Source organism: Barbatula barbatula, assembly GCF_947034865.1.
Source record: "Barbatula barbatula genome assembly, chromosome: 14".
Classification (NCBI taxonomy): domain Eukaryota; kingdom Metazoa; phylum Chordata; class Actinopteri; order Cypriniformes; family Nemacheilidae; genus Barbatula; species Barbatula barbatula.
This window is the reverse complement of record NC_136777.1, coordinates 11,229,478-11,245,844: the sequence shown is the minus strand read 5'-3', so window position 1 is coordinate 11,245,844 and position 16,367 is coordinate 11,229,478. Positions and strand designations below refer to the sequence as shown.

General features: G+C 41.0%; 1 protein-coding gene across 24 annotated transcripts in view; it reads left to right on the top strand.

The window, feature by feature from the left end:
* Positions 1-1,281: 1,281 nt before the first annotated feature.
* camk2g2 (calcium/calmodulin-dependent protein kinase (CaM kinase) II gamma 2) overlaps positions 1,282-16,367 on the top strand; it is a 71,322-nt gene continuing 56,236 nt past the window's right edge. For 9 of the 24 annotated variants that reach the window (XM_079473088.1, XM_079473085.1, XM_079473097.1 and 6 more), the window contains exon 1: positions 1,282-1,573. In XM_079473088.1, the coding sequence (XP_079329214.1) occupies positions 1,509-1,573 (65 nt within the window). In that variant the 5' untranslated portion in view covers positions 1,282-1,508. The remainder of the gene's footprint in view (positions 1,574-16,367) is intronic. The other 15 variants (XM_079473083.1, XM_079473079.1, XM_079473091.1 and 12 more) reach the window with 5 other exon arrangements.

Sequence of the window (16,367 nt, the reverse complement as noted above, 5' to 3'; positions counted from 1 at the left end):
CTGTAAACCTTCACCAACAGGCCTGATAATGGCACCTGTATTTAGTGCTATCTAAAGAATACATTTACAATCATGCACGTCATCCAAAGTGACTTACAGTTCATTCAAGGTAAACATTTTATCACTATGTGCGTTCCCGGAGGGTTGAAACCCATGACCTTTGTTCTGTTAACGCTCTCAAAAATCTTCAGTGCAATATAAATCAATACAGTAACATTTTCAACCTTCATCACCTAATAATACCATCACATAATGATGGAAATATTCATGGTCTATAAAAAAACAAAAGCAGCACATTTTCCTGTGGAACTGAAGCTGTCTGGCATCCAGCCACCCACCCCAGCCTCCTCCTGCTGCTGAGCTTCTGCGGAGGACTGGGTATAACCAAAATGTGGCTTTTCCCAGCATCATTTCAAAACCCAGCACCAGCACAATGGCAACGCTGCAATTAATAACCACCCACGTCTAGTCGGCTCTAATGAAGCTTTCATATCAACCGGCCTCTGTGTAATTACAGTCCCTGCACTTCCATGCGTTCTCTTCTAATCGCTGAGTGTTTTGCTCCACAAGGTTGACCGTGAAAGGAGAGCACATTTAGAAGCATGATACAATTTCCTATGCACACTTGTTCATCAATTGTTACATTCCCGTTAAGAGGCGTGATCGAGTCGACATACCTTGGCTAATACCATACCCAACCTGGATGCAGCACATTTCCTTGCTTGTTTTATGGATGGGCCCCTTTGTTCAGGTATTGGCCTGCCATAGATGACCTTGGTGAGCCCCCACCTCATCTTACGGCCAAGAACAAGGTTACCTCCTTCTCACAAGATGTCAAAATGAAGCTTTTACTTTCAATTTTTTTCAGGAAGTCGAGCCTTCGTTGGCCACACCCTGACCTGGAATGACGTTCAGTGATATATATCCTGCAAAAACCGAATAAGCATAGAAGAACTACATGTTTTCCGGTATAGCAAACGTTATTATTTTTCTACTAAAACGAATTTTTATTTTTACTACCAAAAGCTATATTTAGTGATGAGCCCGTAATTAATTGTGGTTACTATAGCTTTCTATAACCAAAATGTATGGTAAGCCATGGTTCCTGAGAAGGTGTGTTATATATTCAATATTAAACGTGAGTAAGCATGGCTATACATTTTACCCCTGAATAGGCGGTGGTGCCAATGCTGCAGCGGATATACGCCGCGTCAAAATAACAACGCTGTAAACGTCGAGCGCGTAAACGTACGTTTGTCGCGTCGCGTGCTCGCAGCGTGCACACGGGTGTCACTTCCATCTCATTTCTCGACGTGGACGGAGAAAATCTCGCGTGGCTGGCTGCTTTCTCTCCACCTCCACCAACAAACAGCACAGCACCACTTACCAGCAGCACCTCTCTCTCTCTCTCTCTCTCTCTCTCCCCCTTTCTCTTTGAGTGAACGAGAGATCTCTGAGCGAGGAGCTCCCGGATACATCAGAGAGGCGATATCCTCCTAAAGCGCAACATGGCTACAATCGTAACCTCCACCAGGTTCACAGACGAGAATCAGCTGTACGAAGAGCTCGGAAAGTAAGCGACCGCACCGCTGCATTTGTGTTACGCGTCACGCACGCACACTGCATTGTGTTTCATCGTCTTGTTCGGCGTTGACAGCGGCATACGCGCGCGGTGGTTTTGCGTGCCAAAGCCCGAGTCGATTTAAAGGCTTTGACGTTTTTACGCTGCGTTTCTTTGTTTATCTTCGCATGCGTCTCCTACACCGTGCTCGCGCGCGACGGGGTGCTTCGGAAGCCCGCGCGTCGTCACGACGCAAGATGCGATACTTGTATCGACATCTAAACGTTTCGTCGGAGAGGGAAATCCTGGCGTCGGGGGCGTTTGGGTTCGCGATCACGCCAGCGTGTGCGCGTTTTAATGGACACCCAAACTTTTACGCGTTCGGCAACATTTGACAGATATGGCTTTGATAACACGACTGGATTGCGGATGTACGACGTTGTTGAGCATCATCACACACCATCTTTGGGGGCTCGGTTACATTTGTTGTGTGGTTCGCCCGACAAACGCATCAGCCGAATTAAAGGAAGTGAACGCGGCGCAGTACTCGCCGTTTTGTTGGTAAAATGGGCAGTTTGACGCGACACCGTGTGCGTTTATGTCAGTGTGACTGACACTTCTGTGTGCCCGCGTCAATGCTATTCTCGTTTATTTCTGCGATACAGCACACATGTACTTCACCTACGTGAAAGACATCACAACAGCTGCCATGAACAGCAATATTAGTCTATTGGAAAACTTGTAGGCCTCGGTTTGCCAGTGGCATGGGTTTGAGAAAGGCCTACTAGTTTGTCTGATCATAAGTGATGCACAAAACCGAAAAATACATGTAAGATTAAAGCTGCAAGCAGCATTTAGCGGGTTCGAGCACTTTTAAGGCATCTAAAGCATCTTTGCCTTCATCAAGTAGGCCGAGGACTCTCATAGTAAAACACCCAAGTGGACGATACTCCCAACGCCTGAAAAATTATAGATACAGTCAGCAACGGTGCATAGACACTACGCATGATTACACACATATGCACATATAGTACACTTGAGGGGAATCATCTTTTCAGGTTAATTTGGTCACATCCATTTAAGAAATGATCTTGCATTGAGATAAATGCATTGAGTTGCTGCAATGTGACTGGCTGAGTAACAATTTGGGTTTACATGCAATTAAACTGGTGTACATAATAAAGGTGTGTGTTAAGTTTAGCAAAACAGCATCTTACAAGCAGCCAGACATGTTCTATATTTATAGACGTGTGAATATGGAGCAACGTTTAATGTGTAGTGCTTTATATGTCTAACACCTTGTTCCTGTGAGACAGGAAACGTATCTCTTGTCCGATCACCATCATATTTTGCACGCGTGTTTAGTGTAATAAGATGTGTGATTGTACTTAATGGCAAGTCAATTGGATTATTTGTTAAGGAGTAGCGAGCTTTCAGGTACACCGTTCACTTGAATATAATAAAGGACCCTGTAATGGTCACGCAAATGAAAAAGTTGAACTTGTTTTTGATAGTTATTTATCTAGAGAGTCCAGAGAATTGTACGGTGGTGGAAATTTTTAAATCGCTTGAAAAACCTAGGACAAGTTCGCAAAAGTAGGTTCTTAACATCACAGATAACTCACAAACTGTTTGATCGACATCAATGGTTCAAGAGCCAAATTTGTTTGGAATTATGAGAACTTTCATATGATATCGATAGTTTGTGTAAATGTAAAATGTCACGTGTTACACAATTGTTAAGGCAACCAAAGATGGGTCAATTTTGCCATTTTTACTGTTATAGCGCCACCTAGTGTCCAAACGCCGCGATATTTTGTAAGTCATCTCGGAGTGACAGTCTTCACAAATGTTCCAAGCCCTATGATGATATCTCTAATAGTGCTCGAGTTATGGGCATTTTAATGTAATAGGCTCCGCCGATTTAAAATGTTAACGCCCCTAAGCGACCGTGAAAGGAAATTTATACTTTTTTTTGATAATTATTTACATTCACACTCCAGAGAAGTCATTTGCATTGGTTTGGATTCGATCGGTCGAAAAACCTAGGACAAGTTCGCGAAAGTAGGTTTTTGACATAATCAGCGATAACTCACGAACCGTTTGATCGACAGAAGCGTGTCCAGAGGCAAAGTTGTTCAGAATGAGAAGAGCTATCATATGATGTAAATAGTTTGAGTATAAGTCAAATGTCACGTGATATACAATTGTTTATGCACTCCAAAAACGTTACTTCGCCCCCCGGTGGCCGAATGAGTTCATATTTCTTACAGACCTTCTGGACCATGAGTCGAACAAGCCCAGCGAGTGTCGTTTCGATCGGCCTCTGTTAACCCGGTCTAATGAGTGCTCAAACTTCATTGGCCAATGACCGCCATGTTTCATTAGATACGCCACTGTCCTTTTATACAGTCACCGGGCATGACACAAAGACACACCATACCAAATAATAAGTCGATCGGGCAAACGGTTGGGTAGTTATAGCCCTTTTCGAGTGCATGTATATTATAGCGCCACCTAGTGGCCAAGCGCCAACTCCTTTTTACTGTGACCCCGGACTGAGAGTCTACACATAGGGTACAAGCCCCATGAAGATTGCTCAAACGGTTCATAAGTTATGGCCATTTTAGTCAACCATGGCACTTCCGGTTCAGACGTTTTGGCGCCCCCTAGCAATGGTGAATCGAAATTTCAACGTTTTTTTGATAATTATTCACATTCACTCTCCACAGAATTCATCAGCGTTGGTTTGGTTCCGATCGGGCAAAAATCCAGGGACTAGTTCATTTTATTTTTTTTGCATAAAATGCAAATTAGCGGAAAAATTTGCATACCGGAAATGAAATCGGAGATATACGTTTTTTAAGTTTTGAGCCAATGATTACAATGATATAAAACACTTGGGTGTGCGACAAACGGTTTAGGAGTAAAGAGTGCAAACGCGCTTTTCATCGCTGTAGCGCCACCTATGGGCCGATTTGGCTGGGTCCATGTATCTGAGTAGCGACAAGGACTACTACCATCTGACCAAGTCTCAGCTCTGTCGGCCTTACGGTTTAGGCTGCCCATTCAGTTTTAGGGAAGAATAATAAGAAAAAGAAATATAGCTGCAAGCAGCAATTATCGGGTTTCGAGAAGTTTAGGTAAGTAAACGTCGACCAGTCTCAGGGAGGGCAAACTAACATGTCCACAATCGACAATACAACCCCACACCCAGAAAAATGAGTCAAAGGGTCAGCATTGGCTCATACAGACCCAGGCATGCTCACACACATGCACATATAGGACATAGATTACATTTTCTCATATCAAGTCATTCTGACAATTCAGTAGCGAGACTCACGTTATCAGGATAAATTAGTCAAATCCATTTCAGAAATTGCCCTAACACACATCCTCAATGAATGATAGGCCTTTAGACCCAGAATTTTGACTTGGGTGATCAGTAACGGTCTATGCAGACTACGCATGCTTACAAAGACATGTATGAAAAGCCCATTTGAATGAATATTTCACCTCTTGGACTTTTATGAAGGCATGCATCTTCTGATGAGCATGCTTGTTTTGAGTCATAATATGTATAATACTACTTAATTGCAAGTCAGTTGGATTATTTATTAAGGAGTAGCAACCTTTAACGTACATTTTTCACGTTAATATAATAAAGGACCCTGTAATGGTCACACAACAAAAAAAACTCAATATGTTTTTAATCATTGTTGACCTAGAGAGTCCAGAGAATTGTACTATGGTGGAAATTTTGAAATTGCTTGAAAATCAAAGAACTAGTTTGCAAAAGTACGATTTTAAGATCATCAGCAATAACTCCTGAACCGTTTGATTGACATCAATAGATCAAGAGGCAAATTTGTTCAGAATGAGAAGAGCTATCATATGATATCAATAGTTTGTGTGTATGTCAAATGTCACGTGATACACAATTGTTTAAGTAATGAAATACGCGTCAATTTTGCCATTTTTACTGTTTTAGCGCCACCTAGTGTCCAAACGGCACCTTCTTTTGTAGGTGACCTCAGAGTGATGGTCTACACATATGTTCCAAGCCCCATGATGATGTGTTAATCCGTTCTGGATTTATGGCCATTTTAATGTGATAGGCTCCGCCCAGTTCAGCTTTTGGCCCCCCCTACCGTGTATGAATACAAATTACAACTTTTTTTCAATGATTATTTACATTCACACTCCACAAAAGTCATCTGCATTGGTTTGGTTCCGATCGGTTGAAAAACCAGGGACTAGTTCGCGAAAGTAGGTTTTTGACATCATCAGCGATAACTCATGAACCGTTTGATCGACAGAAGCATTTCAATAGGCAAAGTTGTTCAGAATGAGAAGAGCTATCATATGATGTAAATAGTTTGAGTATATGTCAAATGTCACGTGATACACAATTGTTTATGCACTGCAAAAACGTTTTTTCGCCCCCCGGTGGCCGAATGAGTTCATATTTCTTACAGACCTTCAGGACCACGAGTCGAACAAGCCCAGCGAGTGTCGTTTTGATCGGCCTCCGTTAACCCTGTCTAATGAGTGCTCAAAATTCATTGGCCGATGGCGGCCATGTTTTTTGAGAAACGCCAAAGTCCTTTTATACAGTCACGGTGCATGACACAAAGACACGCCATACCAAATAATAAGTCGATCGGGCAAACGGTTGCATAGTTATAGCCCTTTTCGAGTTCTTTGCTATTATAGCGCCACCTAGTGGCCAAACACCGAGTCTTTTTTATTATGACCCCGGACTAAGGGTCTACACATAGGGTCTAAGCCCCGTGAAGATAGCTCAAACGGTTCACGAGTTATGGTCATTTGAGTAAAATAGGCTACTTCCGGTTCAGACGTTTTGATGCCCCCTAGCGACCCTGAATCGAAATTTCAACTTCCTTTTATGATTATTCATATTCACACTCCACAGAATTCATCAGCGTTGGTTTGGTTCCGATCGGGCAAATATCCAGGGACTAGTTCATTTTTTTTTTTTTTCATAAAATGCAAATTAGCGGAAAAATTTGCATACCGGAAATGAAATCGGAGATAGCCATTTTTTAAGTTTGGAGCCAAGGATTCCAATGACACCAAACACTTTGTTGTGCGACATCCGGTTTACGAGCATTGAGCCCAAACGCATTGGCCATCGCTATAGCGCCACCTATGGGCCGATTTGGCTGGGTCACTGTATCTGAGTAACCTGCACAGATACAACCAATTGACAAAGTGTCGAGTTTCTACGACTTACGGTTTGGGCTGGGCGATGCGTTTTAGCGCGGAAAAATAATAATAAGAAGAAGAAGAAGAAGAATAAAAATCCTTACAAATACAATAGGTTTTCAGCCCTTCGGGCTCGAAACCCTAATTAAAGCTGCAAGCAGCATTTAGCGGGTTCGAGCACTTTTAAGGCATCTAAAGCATCTTTGCCTTCATCAAGTAGGCCGAGGACTCTCATACTAAAACACCCAAGTGGACGATACTCCCAACGCCTGAAAACTTATAGATACGGTCAGCAACGGTTCACAGACACTACGCCTGATTACACACATATGCACATAGAGTACACTTGAGGGGAATCATTTTTTCAGGTTCATTTGGTCACATCCATTTAAGAAATGACCCCGTCTAAATGCCTAATTGCATTGAGTTGCTGCCATGTGACTGCTGAGTAGATATTTGGGTTTACATGCAATTAAACTGGTGTACATAATAAAGGTGTGTGTTATGTTAAGCAAAACAGCATCTTACAACCAGCCAGACATGTTCTATATTTATAGACGTGTGAATATGGAGCAACGTTTAATGTGTAGTGCTTTATATGTCTAACACCTTGTTCCTGTGAGACAGGAAACGTATCTCTTGTCCGATAACCATCATATTTAACATGCTTGTTTAGTCTAATAAGATGTATGATTGTACTTAATGGCAAGTCAATTGGATTATTTGTTAAGGAGAAGCGAGCTTTCAGGTACACCGTTCACTTGAATATAATAAAGGACCCTGTAGTGGTCATGCAAATGAAAAAGTTGAAGATGTTTTTGATAGTCATTGATCTAGACAGTCCAGAGAATTGTACTGTGGTGGAAATGTTGAAATCGCTTGAAAAACCTAGGACAAGTTCGCAAAAGTAGGTTCTTAACATCATCACAGATAACTCACAAACTGTTTGATCGACATCAATGGTTCAAAAGCCAAACTTGTTTGGAATTATGAGAGCTTTCATATGATATCGATAGTTTGTGTAAATGTCAAATGTCACGTGATACACAATTGTTAAGGCAACCAAAGATGTGTCAATTTTGCCATTGTTACTGTTATAGCGCCACCTAGTGTCCAAACGCTGCGGTATTTTGTAAGTCATCTCGGAGTGATGGTCTACACATATGTTCCAAGCCCCATGATGATATCTCTAATAGTGCTCGAGTTATGGGCATTTTAATGTAATAGGCTCCGCCTATTTAAAATGTTTACGCCCCTAAGCAACCGTGAAAGAAAATTTCAACTTTTTTTTGATAATTATTTACATTCACACTCCAGAGATGTTATCTGCATTGGTTTGGATCCGATCGGTCGAAAAACCTAGGACTAGTTCGCGAAAGTAGGTTTTTGACATCGTCAGCGATAACTCGCGAACCGTTCAATCGACAGAAGCGTGTTCAGAGGCAAAGTTGTTCAGAATGAGAAGAGCTATCATATGATGTAAATAGTTTGAGTACATGTCAAATGTCACGTGATACACAATTGTTTATGCACTCTAAAACCGTTACTTCGCCCCCCGGTGGCCGAATGAGTTCATATTTCTTACAGACCTTCTGGACCACGAGTCGAACAAGCCCAGCGAGTGTCGTTTCGATCGGCCTCCGTTAACCCTGTCTAATGAGTGCTCAAACTTCATTGGCCGATGACCGCCATGTTTTTTGAGAAACCCCAAAGTCCTTTTATACAGTGATGGTACATGACACAAAGACACACCATACCAAATAATAAGTCTATCGGGCAAACGGTTGCGTAGTTATAGCCCTTTTCGAGTTCATGTTTATTAAAGCGCCACCTAGTGGCCAAGCGCCAACTCCTTTTTACTGTGACCCCGGACTGAGAGTCTACACATTGGGTACAAGCCCCATGAAGATTGCTCAAACGGTTCACAAGTTATGGCCATTTTAGTCAACCATGGCACTTCCGGTTCAGACGTTTTGGCACCCCCTAGCAACGGTCAATCGAATTTTCAATGTTTTTTGGATAATTATTCACATTCACACTCCACAGAGTTCTACAGCATTGGTTTGGTTCCGATCGGGCAAAAATCCAGGGACTAGTTCATTATTTTTTTTTTGCATAAAATGCAAATTAGCGGGAAAATTTGCATACCGGAAATGAAATCGGAGATATACGTTTTTTAAGTTTTGAGCCAATGATTACAATGATATAAAACACTTGGGTGTGCGACAAACGGTTTAGGAGTAAAGAGTGCAAACGCGCTTTTCATCGCTATAGCGCCACCTATGGGCCGATTTGGCTGGGTCCATGTATCTGAGTAGCGACAAGGACTACTACCATCTGACCAAGTCTCAGCTCTGTCGGCCTTACGGTTTAGGCTGCCCAATTAGTTTTAGGGAAGAATAATAACAAAGAAGAAGAATAATAAGAAGAAGAAGAATAAAACCCACAAATACAATAGGTTTCTAGCCCTACGGGCTCGAACCCTAACGAGCACTTTAAGGCGTCTAAAGCATCTTTGCCTTCATCAAGTAGGCCGAGGACTCTCATACTAAAACACCCAAGTGGACGATACTCCCAACGCCTGAAAAATTATAGATACGGTCAGCAACGGTTCACAGACACTACGCCTGATTACACACATATGCAGATATAGTACACTTGAGGGGAATCATCTTTTCAGGCTCATTTGGTCACATACATTGAAGAAATGACCCTGTCTAAATGCATTGAGTTGCTGCCATGTGACTGCTGAGTAGATATTTGGGTTTACATGATATTAAACTGGTGTACATAATAAAGGTGCGTGTTATGTTTAGCAAAACAGCATCTTACAACCAGCCAGACATATTCTATATTTATAGACGTGTAAATATGGAGCAACGTTTAATGTGTAGTGCTTTATATGTCTAACACCTTGTTCCTGTGAGAGAGGAAACATATCTCTTGTCCGATAACCATCATATTTTACATGCTTGTTTAGTGTAATAAGATGTATGATTGTACTTCATGGCAAGTCAATTGGATTATTTATTAAGGAGAAGCGAGCTTTCAGGTACACCGTTCATTTGAATATAATAAAGGACCCTGTAATGGTCACGCAAATAAAAAAGTTGAACATATTTTTGATAGTTATTTATCTAGAGAGTCCTGAGAATTGTACTGTGGTGGAAATTTTGAAATCGCTTGAAAAACCTAGGACAAGTTCGCAAAAGTAGGTTCTTAACATCACAGATAACTCACAAACTGTTTGATCGACATCAATGGTTCAAGAGCCAAATTTGTTTGGAATTATGAGAGCTTTCATATGACATCGATAGTTTGTGTAAATGTCAAATGTCACGTGATACACAAATGTTAAGGCAACCTAAGATGTGTACATTCTGCCATTTATACTTTATAGCGCCACCTAGTGTTCTGACACCGTGGTATTTTGTAATTCACCTAGGAGTGATGGTCTTCACATATGTTCCAAGCCCCATGATGATATCTCTAATAGTGCTCGAGTTATGGGCATTTTAATGTAATAGGCTCCGCCTATTTAAAATGTTTACGCCCCAAAGCAACCGTGAAAAGAAATTTCAACTTTTTTTTGATAATTATTTACATTCACACTCCACAGAAGTCATCTGCATTGGTTTGGATCCGATCAAGTGAAAAACCAAGGACCAGTTCGCAAAAGTAGCTTTTTAACATCATCAGCCATAACTCACGAACCGTTTGATTGACAGAAGCGTGTCCGGAGGCAAAGTTGTTCAGAATGAGGAGAGCTATCATATGATGTAAATAGTTTGGGTATATGTCAAATGTCACGTGATACACAATTGTTTATGCAACCAAAGACACGTACATTTTGCCATTTTTACTGTTATAGCGCCACCTAGAGTCCAAACGCCGCGGTATTTTGTAAGTCATCTCGGAGTGATGGTCTACACATATGTTCCAAGCCCCATGATGATATCTCTAATAGTGCTCGAGTTATGGGCATTTTAATGTCATAGGCTCCGCCTATTTAAAATGTTTACGCCCCTAAGCAACCGTGAAATAAAATTTCAACTTTTTTTTGATAATTATTTACATTCACACTCCAGAGATGTTATCTGCATTGGTTTGGATCCGATCGGTCGAAAAACCTAGGACTAGTTCGCGAAAGTAGGTTTTTGACATCGTCAGCGATAATTCGCAAACCGTTCAATCGACAGAAGCGTGTTCAGAGGCAAAGTTGTTCAGAATGTGAAGAGCTATCATATGATAACAATAGTTTGAGTATATGTCAAATGTCACGTGATATACAATTGTTTATGCACTCCAAAAGCGTTATTTCGCCCCCCGGTGGCCGAATGAGTTCATATTTCTTACAGACCTTCTGGACCATGAGTCGAACAAGCCCAGCGAGTGTCGTTTCGATCGGCCTCCGTTAACCCGGTCTAATGAGTGCTCAAACTTCATTGGCCGATTACCGCCATGTTTCTTTAGATACACCACTGTCCTTTTAGACAATCATCGTGCATGACACAAAGACACACCATACCAAATAATAAGTCGATCGGGCAAACGGTTGGGTAGTTATAGCCCTTTTCGAGTTCATGTTTATTAAAGCGCCACCTAGTGGCCAAGCGCCAACTCCTTTTTACTGTGACCCCGGACTGAGAGTCTACACATAGGGTACAAGCCCCATGAAGATTGCTCAAACGGTTCACAAGTTATGGCCATTTTAGTCAACCATGGCACTTCCGGTTCAGGCGTTTTGGCGCCCCCTAGCAATGGTGAATCGAAATTTCAACTTTTTTTTGATAATTATTCACATTCACTCTCCACAGAATTCATCAGCGTTGGTTTGGTTCCGATCGGGCAAAAATCCAGGGACTAGTTCATTTTATTTTTTTTGCATAAAATGCAAATTAGCGGAAAAATTTGCATACCGGAAATGAAATCGGAGATATACGTTTTTTAAGTTTTGAGCCAATGATTACAATGATATAAAACACTTGGGTGTGCGACAAACGGTTTAGGAGTAAAGAGTGCAAACGCGCTTTTCATCGCTGTAGCGCCACCTATGGGCCGATTTGGCTGGGTCCATGTATCTGAGTAGCGACAAGGACTACTACCATCTGACCAAGTTTCAGCTCTGTCGGCCTTACGGTTTAGGCTGCCCATGTAGTTTTAGGGAAGAATAATAACAAAGAAGAAGAATAAGAAGAAGACGAGCACTTTAAGGCGTCTAAAGCATCTTTGCCTTCATCAAGTAGGCCGAGGACTCTCATACTAAAACACCCAAGTGGAAGATACTCCCAACGCCTGAAAAATTATAGATACGGTCAGCAACGGTTCACAGACACTACGCCTGATTACACACATATGCAGATATAGTACACTTGAGGGGAATCATCTTTTCAGGCTCATTTGGTCACATACATTGAAGAAATGACCCTGTCTAAATGCATTGAGTTGCTGCCATGTGACTGCTGAGTAGATATTTGGGTTTACATGATATTAAACTGGTGTACATAATAAAGGTGCGTGTTATGTTTAGCAAAACAGCATCTTACAACCAGCCAGACATATTCTATATTTATAGATGTGTAAATATGGAGCAACGTTTAATGTGTAGTGCTTTATATGTCTAACACCTTGTTCCTGTGAGAGAGGAAACATATCTCTTGTCCGATAACCATCATATTTTACATGCTTGTTTAGTGTAATAAGATGTATGATTGTACTTCATGGCAAGTCAATTGGATTATTTATTAAGGAGAAGCGAGCTTTCAGGTACACCGTTCATTTGAATATAATAAAGGACCCTGTAATGGTCACGCAAATAAAAAAGTTGAACATATTTTTGATAGTTATTTATCTAGAGAGTCCTGAGAATTGTACTGTGGTGGAAATTTTGAAATCGCTTGAAAAACCTAGGACAAGTTCGCAAAAGTAGGTTCTTAACATCACAGATAACTCACAAACTGTTTGATCGACATCAATGGTTCAAGAGCCAAATTTGTTTGGAATTATGAGAGCTTTCATATGACATCGATAGTTTGTGTAAATGTCAAATGTCACGTGATACACAATTGTTAAGGCAACCTAAGATGTGTACATTCTGCCATTTATACTTTATAGCGCCACCTAGTGTTCTGACACCGTGGTATTTTGTAATTCACCTAGGAGTGATGGTCTTCACATATGTTCCAAGCCCCATGATGATATCTCTAATAGTGCTCGAGTTATGGGCATTTTAATGTAATAGGCTCCGCCTATTTAAAATGTTTACGCCCCAAAGCAACCGTGAAAAGAAATTTCAACTTTTTTTTGATAATTATTTACATTCACACTCCACAGAAGTCATCTGCATTGGTTTGGATCCGATCAAGTGAAAAACCAAGGACCAGTTCGCAAAAGTAGCTTTTTAACATCATCAGCCATAACTCACGAACCGTTTGATTGACAGAAGCGTGTCCGGAGGCAAAGTTGTTCAGAATGAGGAGAGCTATCATATGATGTAAATAGTTTGGGTATATGTCAAATGTCACGTGATACACAATTGTTTATGCAACCAAAGACACGTACATTTTGCCATTTTTACTGTTATAGCGCCACCTAGAGTCCAAACGCCGCGGTATTTTGTAAGTCATCTCGGAGTGATGGTCTACACATATGTTCCAAGCCCCATGATGATATCTCTAATAGTGCTCGAGTTATGGGCATTTTAATGTCATAGGCTCCGCCTATTTAAAATGTTTACGCCCCTAAGCAACCGTGAAATAAAATTTCAACTTTTTTTTGATAATTATTTACATTCACACTCCAGAGATGTTATCTGCATTGGTTTGGATCCGATCGGTCGAAAAACCTAGGACTAGTTCGCGAAAGTAGGTTTTTGACATCGTCAGCGATAATTCGCAAACCGTTCAATCGACAGAAGCGTGTTCAGAGGCAAAGTTGTTCAGAATGTGAAGAGCTATCATATGATAACAATAGTTTGAGTATATGTCAAATGTCACGTGATATACAATTGTTTATGCACTCCAAAAGCGTTATTTCGCCCCCCGGTGGCCGAATGAGTTCATATTTCTTACAGACCTTCTGGACCATGAGTCGAACAAGCCCAGCGAGTGTCGTTTCGATCGGCCTCCGTTAACCCGGTCTAATGAGTGCTCAAACTTCATTGGCCGATTACCGCCATGTTTCTTTAGATACACCACTGTCCTTTAAGACAATCATCGTGCATGACACAAAGACACACCATACCAAATAATAAGTCGATCGGGCAAACGGTTGGGTAGTTATAGCCCTTTTCGAGTTCATGTTTATTAAAGCGCCACCTAGTGGCCAAGCGCCAACTCCTTTTTACTGTGACCCCGGACTGAGAGTCTACACATAGGGTACAAGCCCCATGAAGATTGCTCAAACGGTTCACAAGTTATGGCCATTTTAGTCAACCATGGCACTTCCGGTTCAGGCGTTTTGGCGCCCCCTAGCAATGGTGAATCGAAATTTCAACTTTTTTTTGATAATTATTCACATTCACTCTCCACAGAATTCATCAGCGTTGGTTTGGTTCCGATCGGGCAAAAATCCAGGGACTAGTTCATTTTATTTTTTTGCATAAAATGCAAATTAGCGGAAAAATTTGCATACCGGAAATGAAATCGGAGATATACGTTTTTTAAGTTTTGAGCCAATGATTACAATGATATAAAACACTTGGGTGTGCGACAAACGGTTTAGGAGTAAAGAGTGCAAACGCGCTTTTCATCGCTGTAGCGCCACCTATGGGCCGATTTGGCTGGGTCCATGTATCTGAGTAGCGACAAGGACTACTACCATCTGACCAAGTTTCAGCTCTGTCGGCCTTACGGTTTAGGCTGCCCATGTAGTTTTAGGGAAGAATAATAACAAAGAAGAAGAATAAGAAGAAGACGAGCACTTTAAGGCGTCTAAAGCATCTTTGCCTTCATCAAGTAGGCCGAGGACTCTCATACTAAAACACCCAAGTGGAAGATACTCCCAACGCCTGAAAAATTATAGATACGGTCAGCAACGGTTCACAGACACTACGCCTGATTACACACATATGCAGATATAGTACACTTGAGGGGAATCATCTTTTCAGGCTCATTTGGTCACATACATTGAAGAAATGACCCTGTCTAAATGCATTGAGTTGCTGCCATGTGACTGCTGAGTAGATATTTGGGTTTACATGATATTAAACTGGTGTACATAATAAAGGTGCGTGTTATGTTTAGCAAAACAGCATCTTACAACCAGCCAGACATATTCTATATTTATAGATGTGTAAATATGGAGCAACGTTTAATGTGTAGTGCTTTATATGTCTAACACCTTGTTCCTGTGAGAGAGGAAACATATCTCTTGTCCGATAACCATCATATTTTACATGCTTGTTTAGTGTAATAAGATGTATGATTGTACTTCATGGCAAGTCAATTGGATTATTTATTAAGGAGAAGCGAGCTTTCAGGTACACCGTTCATTTGAATATAATAAAGGACCCTGTAATGGTCACGCAAATAAAAAAGTTGAACATATTTTTGATAGTTATTTATCTAGAGAGTCCTGAGAATTGTACTGTGGTGGAAATTTTGAAATCGCTTGAAAAACCTAGGACAAGTTCGCAAAAGTAGGTTCTTAACATCACAGATAACTCACAAACTGTTTGATCGACATCAATGGTTCAAGAGCCAAATTTGTTTGGAATTATGAGAGCTTTCATATGACATCGATAGTTTGTGTAAATGTCAAATGTCACGTGATACACAATTGTTAAGGCAACCTAAGATGTGTACATTCTGCCATTTATACTTTATAGCGCCACCTAGTGTTCTGACACCGTGGTATTTTGTAATTCACCTAGGAGTGATGGTCTTCACATATGTTCCAAGCCCCATGATGATATCTCTAATAGTGCTCGAGTTATGGGCATTTTAATGTAATAGGCTCCGCCTATTTAAAATGTTTACGCCCCAAAGCAACCGTGAAAAGAAATTTCAACTTTTTTTTGATAATTATTTACATTCACACTCCACAGAAGTCATCTGCATTGGTTTGGATCCGATCAAGTGAAAAACCAAGGACCAGTTCGCAAAAGTAGCTTTTTAACATCATCAGCCATAACTCACGAACCGTTTGATTGACAGAAGCGTGTCCGGAGGCAAAGTTGTTCAGAATGAGGAGTGCTATCATATGATGTAAATAGTTTGGGTATATGTCAAATGTCACGTGATACACAATTGTTTATGCAACCAAAGACACGTACATTTTGCCATTTTTACTGTTATAGCGCCACCTAGAGTCCAAACGCCGCGGTATTTTGTAAGTCATCTCGGAGTGATGGTCTACACATATGTTCCAAGCCCCATGATGATATCTCTAATAGTGCTCGAGTTATGGGCATTTTAATGTCATAGGCTCCGCCTATTTAAAATGTTTACGCCCCTATGCAACCGTGAAATAAAATTTCAACTTTTTTTTGATAATTATTTACATTCACACTCCAGAGATGTTATCTGCATTGGTTTGGATCCGATCGGTCGAAAAACCTAGGACTAGTTCGCGAAAG